Raw genomic sequence first — 24,407 nt, 5'->3', positions numbered from 1 at the left:
GATAGAGCATGGGCTTGGGATTCAGAAAGACCTGGGTTCTAATCCTGGCTCTGCCACTTGTCCAATGTGTGACCTTGGACAAGTCACTCGACTTCTCTGTGCCTCAATTACCTTATCTGTAAAATGGGGATTAGTACTGTGAGCCCCATGTGGGATATACAGTGCTTTGCACATAGTAAGCGCTTAATAAATGCCATTATTATTATTATATAGGCTGTGTCCAACCTGAATAGCTTGTATCTACCCCAGTGCTTGGTACAGTGCCTGGGACATAGTAAAATCTTAAAAGTACAATAAAGAAACTAAAAACAAAAAGCGACATAATCCCTACACGGGTGCAGAAGTAGTTGTCGGTGTGAGTTCAAGGGAGGAGAGGAGACAGGACATTAGGGAGAGGGCAAGCAGTGCTCAAAGACTTGAAATGGGATCTTTCCAGGCCTCAAAAGCTGTTCAGTCGGATCATTCTTTCATTCATTCATTCATTCATTCATTCATTCATTCAATCAATCGTATTTATTGAGTGCTTACTGTGTGCCGAGCACGGTTTTAAGCACTTGGGAAAGTAGAGTAGAACAATAAACAGACAGGTTCCCTGCCCACAAGAGACCTGGAGTGAGGAAGGTAGGCATCTAACCCCAAATATCGTAGAACGCCACGGGGACGATATCTCCCAATGTCCCCGTGAATCGAAGGGTACCTGCCCACGAGTCAGTGGATGGTATAATTACTTTAGCTGGTGCCCATTAACCTGGCATGAACGAAAGGCCTGGCCCAGAGTCAACCCCATCCTTTTCCCCAGACCTCTCCCCTGTGCATCCATTAAATGGGAAAACCCTTCCCAGGGCCCTAAGGGAATGAATCATCTGTGCCCTGGGTGCAGGCCCCGGGGATGGGGTGGGTGGGAGGGCCATGCCTCTCCTAGCTGTGCTTTTCTCTGGCTCACATCACGGTTCTGTCAGCTCCCTTGTGCGGCTGAGTTTCCCCTCTCTCCAAAGCCCTTTAAAAGGGAGGGATCCCAGCCCTCATGCAAGCTGAGTTCCACACAGCTGCTCTGCAGGGTCCTACTGCCCGTCTGGTCCAGGGATTTAATACCTCCAAAGCTCAAGTCCCTTTTTATTCTTCATGTCTGTGCCATCCTGACAGCTGAGCCCGTCTTCTGCAGTTTCTCCTAACGGCCGGTCCCCCTCGGCCCCTTCTCCCTGCCATGAAGAAGACAGACCGCCTCCTTCTCTTTGCAGCGGTTTCCCTCTTCTGGAATGGTGAGTGTTCCTGTTGTCTGGATTCTGTTTCGAGGGCAGGGAGGGGCCGTAGGGGAGGACCATTAGAAATGCATCTGGACTAACTTGCACGCTGACGGTCCGTTGGCGTGAAGCGGGGGAGGCGACCGATCGTTTTGAGCCATTTGGGCCGTGAGACGGCAGGGGTGTCCATTCCGGGGTGAGGATAGGCCAGGCCCTCAGAATAAAGCCAAAGAGTCCATCCCCAACCCCCAAACATTTGTGCCCGCCTTGTCACGGAGGTCAGCTAGTGATAGGGCTGTGCCGGAGAGCGGATGCCAATATGAAGAAAACACAGCAAAGCATCATCAGTCAAAACTTCAAATTCTCCCGGCAGCACGAAAACAGCACTTTGGCGACATTCACGCAACGAAAGCCGCTGTAAGATAGCAGGATCTGTCTGGTTTGGGTAAGAACAGGGCACCCCTCGGGGTTTTTTAGGTCCCTTCCTTTGACACAAACAGAGTTTAAAAAACTCTCATCTGTGGTCTAGCTATCTGACCAGGGGTGCGAAAGAAGAGTTTTGAACGAATGCTTTGCCTTCACCTTTCTCACGTCTTTAACCAGCTCTGCTAGATCTAGTAAGGTATCACGACTTTCAGAGTTCATTTTGGGGGAAGTAGTTCCCCTTAGAAAATGTCATCATCTGAGGCCTAGTCTAAATGAAAGGATAAAGGAGAGCTGGTTTTGCAAATGGCTGACCAGGGGAACGAATGTTTTTCAGTCAATTCAGTCAATCATATGTATTGAGTGCTTACTGTGTGCAGAGCACTGTACTCAGCTCTTGGAAGAGTACAATATAACGATAAGCAGACACAGTCCCTGCCCGCAACAAGCTTATCGTCCGGAGGTTTTTCCTTTAACAATTCCTGTGGATGGAAGAATCGCCATCCTTTTATGGCAGACTAGCCTGGGAACTAAATCCACTCAGGACCCTGAGGTGGAGGGTGGGGCAACATCATTGCCAGGCAAACTCCTCATGTCACAGAATTTGATTCTTATCATTTAGCTAAATAACAGGATTTTTTAATGGTATTGGTTAAGTGCTTGCTATGTGCACCGAGGTAGATACAAGCTAAATCGGGTCAGACGCAGTCCATGTTCTACGTGGGGCTCACAGTCTTAATCCCCATTGTGCAGATGAGGAAACTGAGATACAGAAAAGGTAAGTGACTTGCCCAAGGTCACACAGCCGATGAGTGGCAGAACCAGGATTAGAACCCAGGTCCTTTGACTCCCGAGCCTGGGCTCTTTCCACCAGACCACACTACTTCCTTGTCCAGTTCATATCTGAGGGTAGAGGGCAGGGGCTGGAGGAAGAGAGCTTTCGTACCCTGCTGGAAGAGAATTTAGCGAGAGGTCACAATCCAGCTTGAACGAGAATCACAAAGATCTGCAAAAACATCCAGATGTGGATGATCCGAACCGTCGAAGCAGGTCCAACGTGTGGCTGGACGGTGGTGGTGCTTTGAAAGGTCCATGGGATGTTTGCTTTCAGCCTTCCGGGTTCCATTTCAAGTGATTTGTTCAGCTCCTAGGGCACCGGCTCTCCTAGATCAGCACTCTCTTGATAGTATCACTGAATGATTGATCTTGGACCTCAGTCTCCCAGAAGAGAAGCCTTGGATTGGCACCTGAACTTGTCCCTTCTTCTTCCAGGAGGAAGTTCATGCTACAGTGAGGATAAACCCTCGTCTCCCACAGGTACCGTAAGCTACATAACTGACTGTTTCCTTCCGTCCAGAACGTGAGGGTGTTAAACGTCTTGCCTTTAAGAGGGCAGTATGGGAAACTGCCCTTTTGACCTCACTGGCCTCAGTAGAGTTTATTCTGGGGGTTATGGTCCATCAGGATGGGCAGGGCCTTAATAGTCTGCTTGACCAGTGTCTCGCTGTGTGACTTTGAGCAAGTCACTTCACTTCTCTGGGCCTCAGTTACCTCATCTGGAAAATGGGGATTAAGACTGTGAGCCCACCGTGGGACAACCTGATCACCTTGTAACCTCCCCAGTGCTTAGAACAGTGTTTTGCACATAGTAAGCACTTAATAAATGCTATCATCATCATCATCATCTTACACATCGACAGACAATCACTTTCCCTTCCTTCAAAGCCTTATTGAAGGCACACCTCCTCCATGAGGCCTTCCCCGACTAAACCCTCCTTTCCTCTTCTCCCAGTCCCTTCTGTGTCACTCTGACTTGCTCCCTTCGTGGCTCAGTGGAAAGTGCCCGGGCTTTGGAGTCAGAGGTCATGGGTTCAAATCCCGGCTCCGCCACTTGTCAGCCGTGGGACTTTGGGCAAGTCACTTAACTTCTCTGTGCCTCAGTTACCTCATCTGGAAAATGGAGATTAAGACTGTGAGCCCTCTATGGAACAACCTGATCACCTTGTAACTTCCCCAGCACTTAGAACAGTGCTTTGCACATAGTAAGTGCTTGATAAATGCCATTATTATTATTATTATTATTAACTCCCCTCCCAGCCCCACAGCACTTACGTACATATGTGTCATTCATTAATTATATTAACATCTGTCTCCCCATCTAGACTGTAAACTCGTTGTGAACAGGGAAGGTGTCTGCTATATTGTTATATTATGCTCTCCCCAGCACTTAGTACAGTGTTCTGCACACAGGAAACACTTAATAAATACTTTTGACTGACTGACTGACCTGTCCGGCTGAAGAGAACCGGGTCTCCACTCCAGTTGCCGAAAACGGTACTTGGAGATGTTCTCAGTGATCTTGCGGACATACGTGCCGGTGGCTTTTACCCTCTGGGTTACCTAGTGACGGGGCAATGTTAATTAGCACTGTGCAGAGAAAATGCAAGGGAAATCTACAAAAAAGCAGTTGTGGTTCAGACCCCCTTAAACCATTCGGGAAGAGTTATCTGTATATCCTTTAGAAATTGCTGACATCTAGTGGTGTTCATTTCCTCTCTCCAGTGCCGGAGTCTCTCCTATGTTCCTGACCACGTTTGGGTTACTCTCAGTTAGTCAATAGTATTTATTGAGCGCTTACTATGTGCAGAACACTGTACTAAGTGCTTGGGAGAGTGTGTTATAATCCTAAAACAAACATATTCCTTACCCACAATGAGTTTACAGTCTAAAGGGGGAGACAGACACTAATACAAATACATAAATTACAGAATATATGTAAGTGCTGTGGGGCTGGGGGTGGGGATGAATAAAGGGAGCAAGTCAGGGCAATACTGATGGGAGAGGGAGAAGAAAGGAGGGCTTAGTCAGGGAAGGCCTCTTGGAGGAGGTGTGCCTTCAATAAAGCTTTGAAAGGGAAGGGAGAGTAATTGTCTGTCAGGTAAGAAAAGGGAGGGCCTCACCGTACCTCGTTCTCGCCTGTCCCGCCATCGACCCCCGGTCCACCTCATCCCCCGGGCCTGGAATGCCCTCCCTCAGCCCATCCGCCAAGCTAGCTCTCTTCCTCCCTTCAAGGCCCTGCTGAGAGCTCACCTCCTCCAGGAGGCCTTCCCAGACTGAGCCCCTTCCTTCCTCTCCCCCTTGTCCCCCTCTCCATCCCCCCCATCTTACCTCCTTCCCTTCCCCACAGCACCTGTATATATGTATATATGTTTGTACATATTTATTACTCTATTTATTTATTTATTTTACTTGTACCTATCTATTCTATTTATTTTATTTTGTTAGTATGTTTGGTTTTGTTCTCCGTCTCCCCCTTTTAGACTGCGAGCCCACTGTTGGGTAGGGACTGTCTCTATATGTTGCCAATTTGTACTTCCCAAGCGCTTAGTACAGTGCTCTGCACATAGTAAGCGCTCAATAAATACGATTGATGACGATGATGATGATGATTCCAGGCCAGAGGCAGGATGTAGGCAAGAGGTCAGCAGTGAGATGGATGAGATCGAGGTACAGTGAATAGGTTGGCATTGAAGGAGCAAAGTGGGCAGGCTGGCTTATAGTAGGAGAGTAGAGAGGAGAGGTAGGAAGGAGCAAGGTACTTTAAAGTCAATGGTGAGGAGTTTCTGTTTGATGCAGAGGTGGATGAGGAACCACTGGAGTTTCCTAAGGAGTGGGGAAACAGGGGCAGTGGGGGAGAGTGATTGCCCATGGCCCCGAATTGTCTTGCAGAAGAGTCAGTGCTAGATGCTCTTGCCCAGACCAAATCAAGGTTCTGATAGGCGGAAGGCAAAGTAAGGCCCTCCGCAACCCAGATCCACTGTCAGTCTTTCCCTCCCTCTTCAGTACATTTCCAACTCTCAATGTTCTTCCTGGCATTTCAGGGGCTGCAATTCATGATAATAACAATACTAATATCTGTTAAGCGCTAACTCTGTGCCAAGCACTGTACTAAGCAATGGGGTAGATTCAAGATAATCAGGCTGGACATGTCTCTGTCCCGCATGGGACTCACAGTCTAAGTCAGAGAGAAAGCAGATATTGAGAAGCATTCTTAAAGCAGCATCGTAGCACTGATGAAGTGTGCATGACCTTCATGAATCTAAAGGGACAATATTACTTTAGTGATAATTGTAGTGTTTGTTAAACACTTACTATGTGCTAAGCACTGTACTAGGTGCTGGGGTTGATACAAGGTAATCAGGCCAGACCCAGTCCCTGTCCCACATGAGGCTTACGTTCTGAATAAAAGGGAAAATAGCCATTGAATCCCCGTTTTACAGCTGAAGAAACTGAGGCACAGAGAACTTAAGTGTCTTGTCCAAGATCACACTGCAGGCAAACAGTGTAGCCGGGATCAAAACCCAGGTCCTCTGACTTTCAAGCCCATTCTCTTTCCACTAAACTATGCTGCATCCAGTACTGTATTTTTATGGCCACAGTGTACGTATAGAACTCTTTTTTGTCCTCCAAGAAGTTACTGCTGATAGTGAAATTCTGCCGCTGCCCAACACAGGGGAGTTTATTAAGCACTTAATAAATACCATAACTATAGGCAGATAGGAGTGCCTCACACTGTGAAGCACGTGAGGTCTTCACGTATATTAGCCAGCTTCAGACAGAACCAAAACAAAAGCCCAGCTCTCCTGATTGCCAGGAAGTAAAGAAGAGCTTTGCCTTCCACCCTAAACATGTTAGTCAATACCAACTAAAGAAGTTAAATGGAAAGAAAAAGCAACATTTGGGAAATGCTTCTAAAAAGCAATAAATATTGCATTTGACCTAAATACTCCATGAAGCAGAAATTGCAGAGAAGCCTGAGAACATTCAGTTAGGCAACCCCTTCTCGACAGCTTCAATAAACACTGATTTAGACTGTGAGCCCACTGTTGGGTAGGGACTGTCTCTATATGTTGCCAACTTGTACTTTCCAAGTGCTTAGTACAGTGCTCTGCACACAGTAAGCGCTCAATAAATATGACTGATTGATTGATTGATCCTCTAGACTGTGCTAGGCATGATAATATAATAATGGTGGTATTGATTAAGGACTTACTATTTTTCAAGCTTGGTTCTAAGCATTGGAGTAAAGACAAGATAATCAGGTCAGACACAAGTTCCTGTAGAATAGGGACTTATAGTCAAATTAGGAGAATAGATATTACATCCCCATTTTGCAGATGAGGAAACTGAGGCACAGAGAAGTAACTTGCCCAAGGTCACTCAGCAGTCAGACTGTAAACCCCTTGTAGAACAGGGACTGTGTCTAACCTGATGATCTTGTATCTACCCCAACACTTAGACCAGTGCTTGACATATAGTAGGTGCTTAACAAATACCATAATCATTATTATTATTATAAAGTGGCAGTGCTGGGATTAGAATCTAGGTCCTTTGACTCCCAGGACCATGCTCTTTCTCTTAAGCCATTCTGCTTCTCAGAACAGTCAATGAAGGCGTCACAGTCCCTGATCTCAAGGACCAAACAGGGAGAAAATGAAATGACCCCACTACCCACCACTCAAAAATTCCATGTTCCTGCTGCCCTAGGGGAGTGAAGGTCAACAAACCACTGGAGACCATTCCATCTTTCCATTTTTCCTAGCGAACTTCAGACTTCTCTGAAACTCTCAACTTTGAGGTGGGCTGTGCAATCAAAGCACAGGAAATAATAATAATAATAGTAATGGTTTTTGTTAAGCTCTTACTCTGTGTTAGGCACTGTACTAAGTGCTGGAGTGGGTACTAGCAAATCGGGTTGGACAGAGTCCCTGTCCCACCTAGCGCTCACAGACTTTATCCCCATTTTACAGATGAGGGAACTGAGGCACAGAGAAGTAAAGTGACTTACCCGAGGTCACACAGCAGACAAATGGCAAATCCCCCCCCTTTTAGACTGTGAGCCCACTGTTGGGTAGGGACTGTCTCTATATGTTGCCAATTTGTACTTCCCAAGCGCTTAGTACAGTGCTCTGCACATAGTAAGCGCTCAATAAATACGATTGATGATGATGATGATGATGAAATGGCAGAGCTGGGATTAGAACACATGACCAGCACTTAGAACAGTGCCCAGCAGTTAGAACAGTGCCCAGCGCTTAGAACAGTGTTTGACACATAGTAAGCGCTGAACAAATACAATCGTTCATTCATTCATTCATTCAATCATATTTATTGAGCGCTTACTGTGTGCAGAGCACTGTACTAAGTGCTTGGGAAGTAGAAATCGGCAACATATAGAGACGGTCCCTATCCAACAATGGGCTCACAGTCTAGAAGGGGGAGACAGACAACAAAACAAAACAAGTAGACAGGTGTCAATACCATCAAAATACATAGAATTATAGCTGTATGTACATCATTAAAAAATAGAGTAATAAATATGTACAAATATACACAAGTGCTGTGGGGAGGGGAAGGGGGTAGGGCGGGGGGGTGATGGGGAGAGGAGGAGGAGGAGAGGAAAAGGGGGGGCTCTGTCTGGGAAGGCCTCCTGGAGGAGGTGAGCTCTCAGTAGGGCTTTGAAGGGAGGAAGAGAGCTAGTTTGGCGGATACGTGCAGGGAGGGCATTTCAGGCCAGAAGTAGGACGTGGGTGGGGGGTCGATGGCGGGACAGGTGAGCACAAGGTACAGTGAGGAGGTTAGCAGCAGAGGAGCAGTGGGTGCGGGCTGGGCTGTAGAAGGAGAGAAGGGAGGTGAGGTAGGAGGGGGTGAGGTGATGGAGAGCTTTGAAGCCAAGAGTGAGGAGTTTTTACTTGATTCAAAGGTTGATAGGCAGCCACTGGAGATTTTTGAGGAGGGGAGTGACATGCCCAGAGCGTTTCCGTAGGAAGATAATCCGGGCAGCAGAGTGAAGTATGGACTGAAGCGGGGAGAGACAGGAGGATGGGACATTAGTAAAGAGGCTGATGCGGTAATCCAGTCGGGATAGGATGAGAGATTAAACCAGCAAGATAGTTTGGATGGAGAGGAAAGGGCAGATCTTGGCGATGTTGTGGAGGTGAGACGGGCAGGTTTTGGTGATGTTTGGGGTGAACGGGAGAGTGGAGTCAAGGAAGACCTGCTAATCTCTGCTGCTAATCTCCTCCCCGTACCTCGTTCTCGCCTGTCCCGCCATCGACCCCTGGCCCACGTCATCCCCAGGGCCTGGAATGCCCTCCCTCTGCCCATCCGCCAAGCTAGCTCTCTTCCTCCCTTCAAGGCCCTACTGAGAGCTCACCTCCTCCAGGAGGCCTTCCCAGACTGAGCCCCTTCCTTCCTCTCCTCCTCGTCCCCCTCTCCATCCCCCCATCTTACCTCCTTCCCTTCCCCACAGCACCTGTATATATGTATATATGGTTGTACATATTTATTACTCTATTTATTTGCTTATTTATTGTACTTGTACATATCTATTCTATTTTATTTTGTTAGTATGTTTGGTTTTGTCTTCCCCTTTTAGACTGTGAGCCCACTGTTGGGTAGGGACTGTCTCTATATGTTGCCAATTTGTACTTCCCAAGCGCTTAGTCCAGTGCTCTGCACACAGTAAGCGCTCAATAAATACGATTGATGATGATGATGATGATGACCCCACTATGACAACCCTCTTCCCCAGAGCCATGAGACACAATCTTTGGAGGGCATCACTGGGTGACACTCTCCATGCTAAGACTGAGGCAAGGCTGGGTATGACCCACCCAGACTGAAATACCGTATTGTTCTTGTCTAAGGAAAGCAGAGATTACCTTCAGTATAGGTTTTAATTTTTCTACAGCAAGCAGGTCAGGAAGGAAATAGCCAAGAGTTCCTAGGGATGTGGCCAGGGTTTTCTTTGTTGTTGTTTTCCTTTTTTGTTTTTGTTATGGTGTTTGTTAAGCACTTACAATGTGCCAGGCACTATATTATTATTGTGGTATTTGATAAACGCTTACTATTTGCCAAGCACTGTGCTAAACTCTGGGGTGGATACCAGCAAATCAGGTTGGACACAGTCCCTGTCCCACGTGGGGCTCACGATCTTAATCTTCATTTTACAGATGAGGTAACTGAGGCACAGAGAAGTCAAGTGACTTGCCCAAGGTCACGCAGCAGATAAGTGGCAGAGCTGGGATTAGAACCTTCTGATTCCCAGGCCCGTGCTCTATCAACTAGGCCATCAATAGCATCAAAATAAATAGAATGAGAGATAAATACACATCATTAATAAAATAAATAGAATAATAAATATGTACAGATATACACAAGTGCTATGGGGCGGGGAGGGGGGTAGAGCAGAGGGAGGGGTCGGGGCGATGGGGAGGGAAGGAGGAGCGGAGAAAAGGGGGTATCAGTCTGGGAAGACCTCCTGGAGGAGGTGAATAAGGCTTTGAGGCAGGGAGAGTCATCGTCTGTCAGATATGAGAAGAGAACATTAGAGGCAGGCAGTTCTTCCAAAGACTGAATATTTGAGTCCGTTTCTGACCTAAAGTAGCAAACCCTTCCCTGTTTATTTGGTATTTCATCATCTAGTGAAAATAATAATGATGGTATTTGTTAAGTACTTACTATGTACCAAGCACTGTTCTCAGCACTGGAAGAGCATCCAGTACCAACTCTTCCACCTGCGGCACAAATCCCTTAATGCCTCTGTTTCCTCATCCGTGAAATGGGGATAAAATGCCTGTCCTCCCTCCCTCTTTAGATTCTGAGCACCGTGTGGGGACTGTGTCCAGTTTAATTATGCTGTTTCTACCCTAGTTCTGTGCATAGTGCTTGGCATGTAGTAAGTACTTAATAAATACCATCATTATTTATTGTTCCATTACAGGGAGCAGCAGCAAAACCAACACAGAAGAGAAGCTCATGGACTACCTTCTGAAGGAGCAAAAATATAATAAATTAATTCGCCCGGCTACCAACTCCTCACAGTTGGTGTCTATTGAGTTGCAAGTGTCACTAGCCCAGCTCATCAGTGTGGTAAGTCTAAGGAGGCTCTGCCATTTTGTTTATTGAACGGGGGCATTTTGTGAATGTGCATTCACGGAGTGGTTTTTTTATTTAGCAGCCTGAAGTTTTATACATGGAGTTGAATGAAAATGGACAACCTTAGCCAAGAAAGAGGCCTACATTTCCTAATTTTGTAAAAAAAATGGTATTTGTTCAGCACTTACTATGTGCTGGGCGCTGTACTAAGTGCTGGACTAATGAGGTGGGACACAGTCCCTGGCCCACATAGGATTCAAAGTCTTAATCCCCATTTTACAGACGAAGAAACTGAGGCACAGAGAAGTTAAGTGACTGGGCCAAGGTCACACTGCAGACAAGTGGCAGAGGTAGGATTAGAACCCAGGTCCTACTGACACCCAGGTCCACGCTCTGTCCACTAGGCCATGCCATTTCTCACAATTAAGGAAACTGTGATTAGAGATTTCTAAGGCAGAGGGGAGGTTGTAGGGTATGTGTAAAATAGAGACTCTCTAAATATCAGATGATATATTTAGGTCTGAACAAGAAGATGTCATTTTAGCCTTTATGTAATGAACCTGATACCTGAGAGTGAACGAAGGAGCTGGAGGTGAGGAGGGGGCAAGTATTGAGAACTGGATTAGGTCCTACCAGTGATTGAGGTGTTAGTGGTTCCTTGGGATCCGGGTAGTATTCATTCATTCATTCATTCATTCAATCGTATTTATTGAGCGCTTACTGTGTGCAGAGCGCTGTACTAAGCGCTTGGGAAGTACAAGTTGGCAACATATAGAGACGGTCCCTACCCAACAGTGGGCTCACAGCCTAGAAGGGGGAGACAGAGAACAAAATAAAATATATTAACAAAATAGAATAAATATGTACAAATAAAATAAATAGAGTAATAAATACATGCAAACACATATACATATATGTAGGTGCTGTGGGGAGGGGAAGGAGGTAAGGCGGGGGGATGGAGAGGGGGAGGAGGGGGAGAGTAGTAATAGTAGTAGTAGTAATCACACAATTCTCACTGTTCTCCAGCACTGTCAAGGTCCTAGGCAGAGTTCTCTTAAACCAGCCAACCAATCAATCAATTGAATTTATTGAGTGTTTACCCTGGGATAAGTACTGTACTAAGCACAATGGAGAACTCAATAAAATTAAAAGACGTGATCCCTACCCTCAAGGGAAGCAGCATGGCCTAGTGGCAAGAGCAGGGGCCTGGGAATCAGGGGACTTGGGTTCTAATCCTCGCTCCGCCCTTGTCCGTAATGTGACCTAAGACTTCACTTTTCTGTGCCTCAGTTCCCTCATCTGTAAAATAGGGATTAAAACTGTGAGGATTCTGTGGCATAGGGACTATGTTCACCTTGATTGTTTTATGTCTACCCCAGTGCTTAGTACAGTGCATGGCACATACTAAGTGATAAATACCATTAAAAAGAAAACATGCTATTCCTCATTTGAAATAATTATAATATTTATTAAGTTCTTACTGAGTATCAAAGTACTGCACCAAGTGCTGTGATAATCACAAAATAGTATGAATGGACATAGTCCCTGTCCCACAGAGGGATGTGTCTTCAGACCACAGATATATTAACGTCTGTCTTCCCCTCTAGACTTTAAGCTCATTGTGGGCAGGGAATGTGTCTGCTTATTGTTATTTTGTACTCTCCCAAGCACTTACTACAGTGCTTTGCACACTAAGCGCTCAATAAATATAACTGAATAAAGGAGGCAGTGGACTAAACAAGGTCTACTTTTGTTCAACCTATTAGAGGCGGCTAAAGCCGAGGAGGCAACAAGGAATCAAGAAGCTGGTTTAAGAATATGAATCTAGTCCTCCAGGAACTTGTTGATTTGGAAAATTTTAATAGCATCATTGAAAGTCCTTGAATTGGACATACGCTGATGACTATGCTCTAGAAACACACCTGCAAGGAAACCCACTAATGATTATGAAGCACTTTTTAGAATTAGCAAACATCACAGATTGAAAATTTGATTTGAAACCTAGATCATCATCATCAATCGTATTCATTGAGCGCTTACTATGTGCAGAGCACTGTACTAAGCGCTTGGGAAGTACAAATTGGCAACATATAGAGACAGTCCCTACCCGACAGTGGGCTCACAGTCTAAAAGGGGGAGACAGAGAACAAAACCAAACATACTAACAAAATAAAATAAATACGATAGATATGTACAAGTAAAATAAATAAATAAATAAATAGAGTAATAAATATGTACAACCATATATACATATATACAGGTGCTGTGGGGAAGGGAAGGAGGTAAGATGTGGGGGATGGAGAGGGGGAGGGGGATGGAGAGATAATGTGCAAGCCAGTACACACGACTAAGGTTCTCCATTGGTGACAATTCAGTTATGCCCCTGAATTCTGCTATTTGGGCAGCACTTTGCCCAATTACACAAGGATAGATCAAAAAGCAGGAAAGACCGTATCAAAAGGTCACCATTTCCTCTAGGAAACTAACTGAATATGGTGTCATCATGGCAAGTTTCATGCCGAACTGAAGTCTATAAAGTCAAAGCCAATGTAATGTTCAATCTTCTTTTTGGCTGTGAGACGTAGACTTACTAAGCAGCAGTGTCTGATTTCTAAAATCATTCCATCCCGGCTGTCGGCCCATTATACAGATCATCAAATGGCAAGGCATTCCCATAAACTATGAGGCCCTGGAATGAAGTCATGACACCAAAACTGAAATGATGCTTATAGAGATAACTCTTTTTCTAGTTAAGACCTGGGAAAAGAATGTACAATCAATAAATCAAATCTGTTGAGTGCTTACTCTGTGTAGAATATTGTACTAAGTGCTAGGAAGAGAACAACAGACACGATCCCTGCCCGCAAGGAGCTTACAGTCTAGACGAGGACCTTACAGCAAAATACTCCAAAATCTACTGGGTGAGCTGAAGTTGAGGGAGGAAGAGAAGAGGAAAACATTGTAAGCTGTGATTAGCTGGAAACTGGCCAACGACAGATGGACCAACCCTTGGTGTGGAAATGAGAGATGGAACGACGCTCAGAACAAACACTTGGCGATCACGATATTGAAAGGCAGACTCAAAAATGGCACCAGGAACAGCAGGAAGCAAATCTGACCACATAATGAGGGACAAGTCTTGCTTGTACATATGGTTCTCCCCATCTTCAAAGCCCTCCTGAAGTCCCACCTCCTCCAATTAATCAATCGAAGGGATTTATTGATCGCTTACTGTGAACTGTACTAAGCGTTTGGGAGAACAAAATAGAATTGATAGACTCATTCCCTGCCCACAATGAGCTTACAGTCTAGTGGACTGCATTCCCCCATTAATTTTTCTTCCCAGTTACTAGCCTTCCAGCTACTACCTCCACACTTATGTACACATCGTAGTCCAGTAAAAACAGCAAGTCAGGCAGGTGTTCACCTTTGCCATGGAAAAGTGCACCTCCAAGGGAGAATTATCATCATCATCATCATCATCAATCGTATTTATTGAGCACTTACTATGTGCAGAGCACTGTACTAAGCGCTTGGGAAGTACAAATTGGCAACATATAGAGACAGTCCCTACCCAACAATGGGCTCACAGTCTAAAAGGGGGGAGACAGAGAACAAAACCAAACATACTAACAAAATAAAATAAATAGAATAGAATAAAAATAAATAGAATAGAATCACTGGCCCCTTTCTCATCTGGAAGGACCAAACCCAGAGTTGCTGGAATAAAAATAAGGAAAGGATTAAAATACTTTAATGAATTCAGTGCTGAGAAAAAAAACCACCCAGAATATAATGATAATAATAACAATGTTGGCATTTGTTAAACGCTTACTATGTGCCAAGCACTACTCTAAGTACTGAGGTAGATACAATATACTACAGTCTCCTTTTGTAAAAGAAAGTCTTTGCTTATCCTCCACATTTTATATACCCGGCCTAAAGTCTGAGATTAAGGCTGAGTTGCCGAGTCCTTTAGCTATTCTCGAAAAAGACCCGAGTGGCTTAGCCAGGGTGGGTCTGTCAGCCACATTATAGCCTTAGCCAAGGACCATTTGCTTAATGACTGCTGAGACCATTTGAAAGAGGCTGCAGCTGCTGCTCTGAAATTGTCTTGATTAGCTAAATGGAGTTACCATTGGCAATAGCAAACAATCCGGGGAGGATTTACTGGGTCAGAGGTATCACTGGAGGAGAGGTTCTGTTTAGCGTATTTGGTCACGTGGTAGGTGGAATAATTCATTTTGATGTGAGGAACAGCCTGGCCCGAACTGAACTGAGCATGGGCCTTAGAGTAGGAAGACCTGGCTTCTAATTCTGGCCATCTGTCTGCTTTGTGACCTTGGGCAAGTCACTTCACTACCTTGTGCCTCAGTATCCTCATCAATCAATCAATCATATCTATTGAGCGCTTACTGTGTGCAGCGCACTGAACCAAGTGCTTGGGAGAGTACAAACAACAACATAACAGACACGTTCCCTGCCCACAAAGAGCTTACAGTCTAGAGGGGGAAACAGACATTAATATAAATACATTCTGCCACTAGAAAGCACCCTCGTGATATCAGACAACCTCCTTTCCTGCTCCTCTAGACTGCGACAGCCATTTTTTATCCTGACAGAGCAAATAGGCTTGAGTTGCAGCGTGAGAGATTTAATAATCAGGTAGACATAAGGAAAAACTTGCAGTCAGGGAGTGCTGTTGGCTGCAGAAAAGCATTGGAGAAGCAATCACCTGGAGGTATTTAAAGCCAGAAGAGATCCCCCTCTGTACTGGTGGAATAATAAGTTGTCTTTTCTAGAGGCGGGGACTGGAGGAGATGATCTCTTGATCATTTGCAGATTGTGTCCAACCTCATTATCTTGTATCTACCCCAGCGCTTAGTACAGTCCCTGGTACATAATAAGCACTTAACAAATACCATAAAAACGTGAAAGAAATGGGAGGGCCAGGATGAGAACCCAGGTCCTACTGACCCCCGGGCCCACGCTCTATTCAGTAGGCCACTGTGCTGCTTCTTTGATCTTTTATTCTGTTCCTGATCCTAACTTCACAGCTATGTTTCCCCATTTCCCTCCATCTCCCCCTCAGCGGTTGGTTGGATTTGCTTCCGGGTCCAGGAGCACCAAGAGGCAAGTGTTCAAGGGCGGCCAAAGGGATTTTTTCTTTTTAAATCCTACACTGCTAATCTGACAACATCATTCCGCTTTCATTAACGAATCCCAACCAACGCGCTGTTTTGGTGGAACGCTTACCAATCCTTTTCCTCCCTTAGAATGAACGCGAACAGATCATGACCACAAACGTCTGGCTTAAACAGGTATGTGTCCGACAAGGACTCCAGCACCGTCTCCCGGATCATCAATGCCCTTGCTTTCGAAGTGCCGGTCGACCCATTTGCTTCGTAAATAACGACATGCCATTTCCCACCCAGGAGTGGACTGACTATCGTCTGGCCTGGGACCCGAGTACGTACCAGGGAGTGAAGATCCTGAGGATCCCCGCCAAGTGTATCTGGCTGCCCGACATTGTGCTTTACAATAAGTAAGTGATGAGACCTAAACTCCAGCGGAGCAGGGGAAGGGCAGGAATCAGAGCTGAAGGTGAGACTTGGCAACCAGAGGTACTGTTCAAGTTTTGGGCACTAGACGACTGAAATCATAGCTCGGCAGCGAGGTCTTGAGTCCACGGAGGAAACCCAGGGCCCTGGGTCCGGTTAGAATAACCAGGAATCTGAATCTTGGTTGACCTCTCTGTCGATTTGGAATGATGGAGTTGGCTTGACCCACTGCCGGCCCATAAAAAAGTCTGGGAGCTGAGAAGAAATATCTGGGGCAGATCGCTGCCAGGAGGATTACGATGTGCCTGGGAGAGGAGAGACAATGGCAGATGCAGGGGTCACAGATTCTCAGACGGGTGCGGTTTCCAACGTGGGAGAATAGACGCAGTTAGCCATGCCTAGAGGTTAAAGGTGGCTAAGCTCTTTGAAAACAAGAAAGGTTGGCAGGGGAGGGAGGAGGAGGTGGAGTCAGCCCAAGTTTTGAAAACTGCATTTGGGAAAGGAGCCTCAGGGGGACCACAGAAGAGGCTCCAACCTCTAATATGTCCATTAAGTAGCAATTTACAAAGAATCATTTCTTAAATGGCATTTATAAAGCCATTTCATAATGATGGAGATTTATACTTGGCAACCTCGGTCACTGGCCGGACGTGTTTTAGGCTCATAAAGCATTCCTGTGAAAAGCAAGGCATCGGTTGCCAAAAACTTAATTATTCTGACTGGAAAGTCAGTCGGCGATATCTAAGTGCCAGAGAGTTACCCGTGTTTGAAGGGATTGAACTGCCTTAGAAACACACCAGGTCACAGAGGGGCTGGGTGGCTTGAAAGGTCCTCAGGAGATTCGACAGGCTCACCCAGAACTAGCTTCGGGGATTTGGGGATCAAAGTTGAAGAAATCAATCCACTGCCTCCTTCCTAAATTGCCCCCCAGCTGGGTGAGTGGGGAGAGAAAGAAGGCCCCAAGAGAGGAAATGTCAAGCAGTGTGGCCTAGTGGAAAGAGCACTGGCCTGAGAGTCAGGTGACCTAGGTTCTAATTCAAGTTCCACCACTTACTTGAGGTGCGGCCTTGGGTAAGTCACTTAATATTTTTTTTAATTGCTATTTGTTAAGGACTTACAATGTGCCAGGCACTGTACTAAGAGCCAGGGTAGATACAACCTAATCAGGTTGGACACAGTCCCTGTCCCACATGGGGCTGACAGTCAAATCCCCATTTTACAGATGAGGGAATTGAGGTACAGAGAATTTAAATGAGTTACCCAAGGTCACACAGCAGACAGCTAATCATATCAATCATTTTGATTGATTGTGTGCAGAGTACTGTACTAAGTGCTTGGGAGAGTACAATAGAACACAGTTGGTAGACAGGTTCCCCGGACAACAACAAGCTTACTGTCAAGAGCGGGAGACAGACACGTGCATAAATTATGGATATAGCATAAGTGCTTTGGAGCTGAAGGAGGGGATAACACAGGAAGGAGAGGGAGAAGAGGAAATGAGGGCTTAGTAGGGAAGACTTCCTGATGGAGATTTGCCTTCAGTAAGGCTTTGAAGAGCCGAGATTAGAACCCAGGTCTTCTGACTCCCAGAACGATGCTCTTTAATTTTCCTGCACTTCAGTTTCCTCAACTGTAAAATGAGGATTCAAAACCTGTTCTCCCTACTGCTTAGACTGTGAGCTCCATAGGGGACAGGAACTCTAATTTAGAACAGTGCTTGACACATAGTGAGCACTTAACAAAAATAATAACAACAATAGAGCGTAAGGATTGCTAAGCCCACTCCTCATCCAAGAAGGGTGACAAAACCCAGTTGCTGGTCTTAACCAGTGGAGCATAAAAGATACCCCATGATCCTATGTCATAGCCTCATTTCTGCCACTACACTACACTAGTGAAGCAATGTGACCTTATGGATAGAGCACGGGCATGGAAGTCAGAGCCCGCTGTTGGGTAGGGATTGTTTCTATCTGCTGCCAAATTGTACTTTCCAAGCGCTTAGTACGGTGCCCTGCACACAGTAAGCACTCAATAAATACAACTGAATGAAAGAAGGATCTGAGTTCTAATCCCAGCTCTGCCACTTGTCTGCTGTGTGATACTGGGCAGGTCACTTCACTTCCCTGGGCCTCAGTTTCTTCATCTGCAAAGTGGGGACTCAATACCTGTTCTCCCTCCTCTTTCGACTGTGAGCTCCAAGTGGGACCTGAATATCTGGTATCTACCCCAGTGCTTAGTACAGTGTCTGGCACATAGTAAGTGCTTAACAAATATCACAGTTTTATTATTATTATTATTACAGCCTGGAGTCTCAGGACCTCCCCCTAGCAAACAGTGGGACCCAATTCTTATTGCTAGGAGAAAGTAACCTTGGATCTGGCTTGTACGGGGAAAGAATGAACAATAATAATAGTGACATTTATTAAGGCCTTAGTAGGTACCATATACTGGGATAGTTACAAGATTCTCAAATCAGATACAGTCCCTGTCCCATGTAGGACTCAAAAATCTAAAACTCCCCATTTAATAGATGAGGAAACTGAGGCCCAAGGGAAGTTAAGTGACTTGCTGAAGGTCACAACGGCAGGCCATTAGGAGAACTGAACTACAGCACAGGTCTCCCGCCCCTCAGACCTGTGCTCTTTCCACTGGAGAAGCAGAGAAACATCTCGGCCTAGCAGAAAGACCCAACAGTTGGGAGTCAGGAGACCTGGGCTCCTACTGGCCTGCTGTTGTGATCTTGGGCAAGTCACTTAACTTCTCTTGGACCTCAGTTTCCTCACTTTATGCTGTGTGACCTTAGCCAAGTCTCTTTACTTCTACTGCGCCTGGGTTTTCCCATCTGTAAAATGAGGATTCAAAACCTGTTCTCCTCTCTACTTACACCGCGAGCCTCTTGTGGGGCAGGGATTCTTTCCGACTCGATTACCTTGAATTAACTCCAGGGCTTAGTGATTAACAAATGCCACAGCGATTACTTACTAAGCTATGTGGTTTCCTTCAGATTTGGCAACAGGATTCACAGAACTACAGGGCCAATTCTGCTGATTCTGCTGATTCTGAGAGGAAAGAGGGGGAGAGAATTCACATAATGTGCAGACGACAAGTTTGGCTTCCTTATCCGGTGGAGGGGGGGTACTCGGGATATATGTCTTCAATGCCCTTTCCTCATTTTCTCGCTCCTTCTTCCTCAGTGCGGATGGCACCTACGAAGTTTCTCTCTACACGAATGCAGTGGTCAGATTCAACGGGAGCATCTTCTGGCTGCCCCCAGCCATCTACAAAAGCGCCTGCAAAATCGAAGTCAAGCACTTTCCATTCGATCAACAAAACTGTACCCTGAAATTTCGGTCCTGGACCTACGACCACACCGAGATCGACCTGGTCCTGAAGAACTCCATGGCCAGCATGGATGACTTCACCCCGAGTGGAGAATGGGACATCGTCGCCCTCCCCGGGAGGCGGACCGTCAACCCGCTCGACCCCAGCTACGTCGACGTGACGTACGATTTCATCATTAAGAGAAAGCCGCTGTTTTACACCATCAATCTCATCATTCCTTGCGTGCTGATCACCTCTCTGGCAATTCTGGTGTTCTATCTCCCTTCAGACTGTGGGGAAAAGATGACCCTGTGCATCTCGGTGTTGCTGGCCTTGACGGTGTTCTTGCTCCTGATCTCCAAAATCGTCCCCCCGACGTCTCTGGACGTCCCGTTGATCGGGAAGTACTTAATGTTCACCATGGTGTTGGTAACCTTCTCCATCGTGACCAGTGTCTGCGTCCTCAACGTGCACCACAGGTCTCCCAGCACTCACAGTATGCCTCCCTGGGTCAAGCTGGTTTTCCTCAAGAGGCTGCCCACGTTCCTGTTTATGAATCGTCCCGAAATTCACCCGGCCAGACAAAGGCCCGGCCCCCGGAGAAGGAACAGAGCTGAAGCCACCAGCCCAGCGGAGCTCTACAAGAACTCCATGTACTTTGTGAACCCGGCCTCGGCCGGGAAGATCCAAGATACTGCCGACGGCACTGGGGGCCAGCGGGATTTCCGGTTAAGGTCGTCTAAGAAATATCAACCCGAAGTCCAGGAGGCCATCGATGGGGTCAGCTTCATAGCGGAGCACATGAAAAGTGACGACAGTGACCAGAGCGTAAGTAGTGGCAGATCAGGGTGGCTTCAGCTGAGAGGTCAGATTCCTCACTTCCAGGAAGCTCCGCACTCCCAAAGCTTAATCTCCAAAAGATCTAGTTTAAGAACCAATCTGCTCCATTCCTTTTCTCCCAGCTTCGGCCAGGCATCCGGAAACCTTCTCTGAGCTCAGAGTCTCTACCCAGAGGTTCATTCATTCAATCGTATTTATTGAGCGCTTACTGTGTGCAGAACACTGTACTAAGCATTTGAAAGAGTACAATACAACAATAAATAGACACATTTCCTGCCCACAAAGAGCTTCAGTCTAGGGATGGGGGGAGAAAGACATTAATATAAATAAATGAATTACAGATATGTACCTAAGTGCTGTGGGGCTGGGATGGGGGGAGAACAAAAGGAGCAAGTCGGAAAGCTGCAGATGGGAGTGGGGGAACAGGAAAGGAGGGTTTAGTCGGAGAAGGCCTCTTGGAGGAAGGGAGAGTAATTGTCGGTTGGATTTGAGGAGGGAGGGCATTCCAGGCCAGAGGCAGGAGGTGGGCAAGGAGTCGGTGACAAGACAGACGAATTCAAGGCACAGTGAAAAGATTAGCTTTAGAGGAGTGAAGTGGTGGGCTGGGTTGTAGTAGGGGAGTAGCGAGGTGACGTAGGAGGGGGCAAGGTGATTGAGTGCTTTGAAGCCAATGGTGAGGAGTTGGGGGGGATACAAGGTTGTTAATATGTTTGGTTTTGTTCTCTGTCTCCCCCTTTTAGACTGTGAGCCCACTGTTGGGTAGGGACTGTCTCTATATGTTGCCAACTTGGACTTCCCAAGCGCTTAGTACAGTGCTCTGCACACAGTAAGCACGTCATCCCCCGGGCCTGGAATGCCCTCCCTCCCAACATCCGCCAAGCTAGCTCTCTTCCTCCCTTCAAGGCCCTGCTGAGAGCTCACCTCCTCCAGGAGGCCTTCCCAGCCTGAGCCCCTTCCTTCCTCTCCCCCTCGTCCCCCTCTCCATCCCCCCCATCTTACCTCCTTCCCTTCCCCACAGCACCTGTATATATGTATATATGTTTGTACATATTTATTACTCTATTTATTTATTTATTTTACTTGTACATATCTATCCTATTTATTTTATTTTGTTAGTATGTTTGGTTTTGTTCTCTGTCTCCCCCTTTTAGACTGTGAGCCCACTGTTGGGTAGGGACTGCTTCTATATGTTGCCAATTTGTACTTCCCAAGCGCTTAGTACAGTGCTCTGCACATAGTAAGCGCTCAATAAATACGATTGATGATGATGATGAATAAATACGATTGATGATGATGATGAAGGTGATCAGGTTGTCCCGCGTGGGGCTCACAGTCCTCATCCCCATTTTACAGATGAGGGAACTGAGGTGCCGAGAAGTGAAGTGACTTGCCCAAGGTCACCCTGCAGACATGTGGCGGAGCTGGGATTCGAACCCATGACCTCTGACTCCAAAGCCCGTGCTCTTTCCACAGAGCCACGCTGCTCCTCTAACCTCACCTTGTAACCTCCCCAGTGCTTAGAACAGCGCCTTGCACATAGTAAGTGCCTAACAAATGCCATCGTTATTATTATCAGGTTGTCCCACATGGGACGCACAGTCTTCCGGGAAGCAGCGTGGCTCAGTGGAAAGAGCCCGGGCTTTGGAGTCAGGGGTCGTGGGTTCAAATCTCAGCCCCACCAGTTGTCAGCTGGGTGACTTTGGGCAACTCACTTCATTTATTTATTTATTTTACTTGTACATATTTATTTTGTTTTGTTAATATGTTTTGTTTTGGTGTCTGTCTCCCCCTTCTAGACTGCAAGCCACCGTAGGGTAGGGACCGTCTCTATATGTTGCCAACTTGTACTTCCCAAGCGCTTAGTACAGTGACCTCAGGAAATGTCTGGGTTGGAGAGCAGAATTAAAACGGAGCTGGAAGTTCATCCCTCTCAACTGAACCAACAATCAGAATATGTTAAAGGTTCACAATTTACAATTTTTAAGGGGTAAGCTCCTTTAAGGATGGACTACTCCCCACCTTCAAAGCCTTATTGAAAGCACGTCTCCTCCAAGAGGCCTTCCCTGACTAGACCCTCATTTCCTCTTCTCCCACTCCCTTCTGCAAAACCCTTGCACTTGGATTTCACCCTCTATTCACCCTTCCCTCAGCCCCACACACTTATGTATATATCCATAATTTATTTACATTAATGTATGTCTCCCCCTCTTGACTGTAAGCTCACTGAGGGCAGGGAATATGTTTACCAACTCTGTTATATCGTACTCTCCCAAGAACTTAGTACAGTGCTCTGCACACAATAAGCGTTCAATAAATATGATTGATTCATGGAAAATGAGACGAGCTTAATAATGATGGTAATTAACCACCTACTATGTGTCACGTATGTCCCAAAAGCTGGACATACAAAATAAAAGGACTGGGTCACTCACAGTTCCAGTCCCACTCGGGATTCCCAAGCACTTAGTACAGTGTTTCACACTCAGTAGGGGTTCAATTAATACCACAGAGGGTGATGACGATGATGACGACCATGACTTTCAGGTGGTAAGCAAATGAAGCACTGGGTCCCCAAATGACCTTTTTAGTTGGTAAAATCTGAGATCTTCCCTTTGGCCCAGGCCTAGTCGATTTTTCAGATTAAGATCGGAGTGGGGGAACTAGTTGATAATTTTTCCGTGCTGTACAGAGGGTAAGTGTATTTGCGATCCCTGGAGGCAATCATCTTACATCACCGCAAATGGGATTTGATGGTCCGTATTGCAGCCCGTAAAACCAAAATGTGGTCTAGAAAAGAGCACAAGGCCATTTATAATTATTTTAGCCGTGATAAACATCTTGACCATTTGAGAGGAAGGAAAAACCTTACCCGGAGATGAATGCAAATTTGTTAAGTGCTATTAACCTTTCTCTGTTTTTCTTCCAGGTCATTGAAGATTGGAAATACGTTGCCATGGTAGTGGATAGACTGTTTCTCTGGATATTTGTATTTGTTTGTGTTGTAGGGACAGTTGGTTTATTCCTGCCACCCCTCTTTCAGGATCACTCTCCACCAGAGAGCCCTTAACCCACATCTCAAACTGCAAAATATTTGGACAGACGTATATCTCTGTGTACTACAAGTGGTTTCTGGAAATTTATTTCATCATTTTCCATCAAAAGTGGAAACTGACCCCTCTGGAACATTGTTTCAATCTTATTAAAACCCAAATGTAACAGAGCTACGAAAATGACCCAATTTGCTAAAATACTCAATGACAGCAGAAATGATGAAGCTACTTTATACTCTGTTGGGGCCAATTTTATCCCAAGATTGCTATTTTATAGAAAACTATTGCTAAGGGCATTTGTTTTCTTCAAAGCTAGTCAACACTAGATAGCTATTCAAACGTCAAACTTTGAAAAGTCACTGGTGGGCAACAACCGTACAATTTGCAATTCCCCGGTTGGGGTCCTCTTAGATAAAGCCAAAAAAATCTACTGAGCAATCATCATCATCAATCATATTTATTGAGCGCTTACTATGTGCAGAGCACTGTACTAAGCGCTTGGGAAGTACAAATTGGCAACATATAGAGACAGTCCCTACCCAACAGTGGGCTCGCAGTCTAAAAGGGGTGCCCCCCCCCCAACAACCTGTCAAAGATTAAATACAATAAATCTCAGGAAGAAAGACCACAGCCTAAATCATGGAAGACCTTGCATTTACACCATTTTTCCTCCAAGAGTTCAAGTGCTTTATTATATTGTTATCATCCCTGAAATGGGGCTGGTTTTATTTATTTGGGGCACTTGGAGGTAAGAGGGCTAGTTCAAGGCCACCTTGAATGAGTAAGATTTCCTGGAAAAAATTCAGTGCCCACTAAAAAACATAGTGACTTGTGACCCTAACCCACCTCCCCACCCTCATTTGGTCTAGAAAAGTCCCTCCAGCACAGATCCGAGAAGCAGCATGGCCTAGAGGAACGAGTACACACCTGGGAGTCAAAGAACCTGAGTTCTAATCCTGGCTCTGTCAAATGCTGGCTGTGTGACCCTGGGCAAGTCACCTAACTTCTCCAATTTGTTTTTGATGGCATTT

General features: G+C 45.9%; 1 protein-coding gene across 1 annotated transcript; it reads left to right on the top strand.

Moving 5' to 3' along the window:
* The first annotated feature begins 1,090 nt into the window (after positions 1-1,090).
* CHRNB4 (cholinergic receptor nicotinic beta 4 subunit) lies at positions 1,091-23,583 on the top strand. The gene is made up of 7 exons (XM_038767281.1): positions 1,091-1,259; positions 2,937-2,981; positions 10,450-10,598; positions 15,881-15,925; positions 16,040-16,149; positions 19,360-20,314; positions 23,253-23,583. Exons 1-7 carry the CDS (start codon positions 1,205-1,207, stop codon positions 23,391-23,393), a joined length of 1,500 nt encoding a protein of 499 aa, XP_038623209.1. The 5' UTR covers positions 1,091-1,204; the 3' UTR covers positions 23,394-23,583.
* The last annotated feature ends 824 nt before the right edge of the window (positions 23,584-24,407 follow it).

The sequence above is a fragment of the Tachyglossus aculeatus genome, chromosome 26 (assembly GCF_015852505.1).
Source record: "Tachyglossus aculeatus isolate mTacAcu1 chromosome 26, mTacAcu1.pri, whole genome shotgun sequence".
Classification (NCBI taxonomy): Eukaryota; Metazoa; Chordata; class Mammalia; order Monotremata; family Tachyglossidae; genus Tachyglossus; species Tachyglossus aculeatus.
The sequence above is the reverse complement of the archived record's forward strand: the minus strand, read 5'-3'. Positions and strand labels throughout refer to the sequence as shown.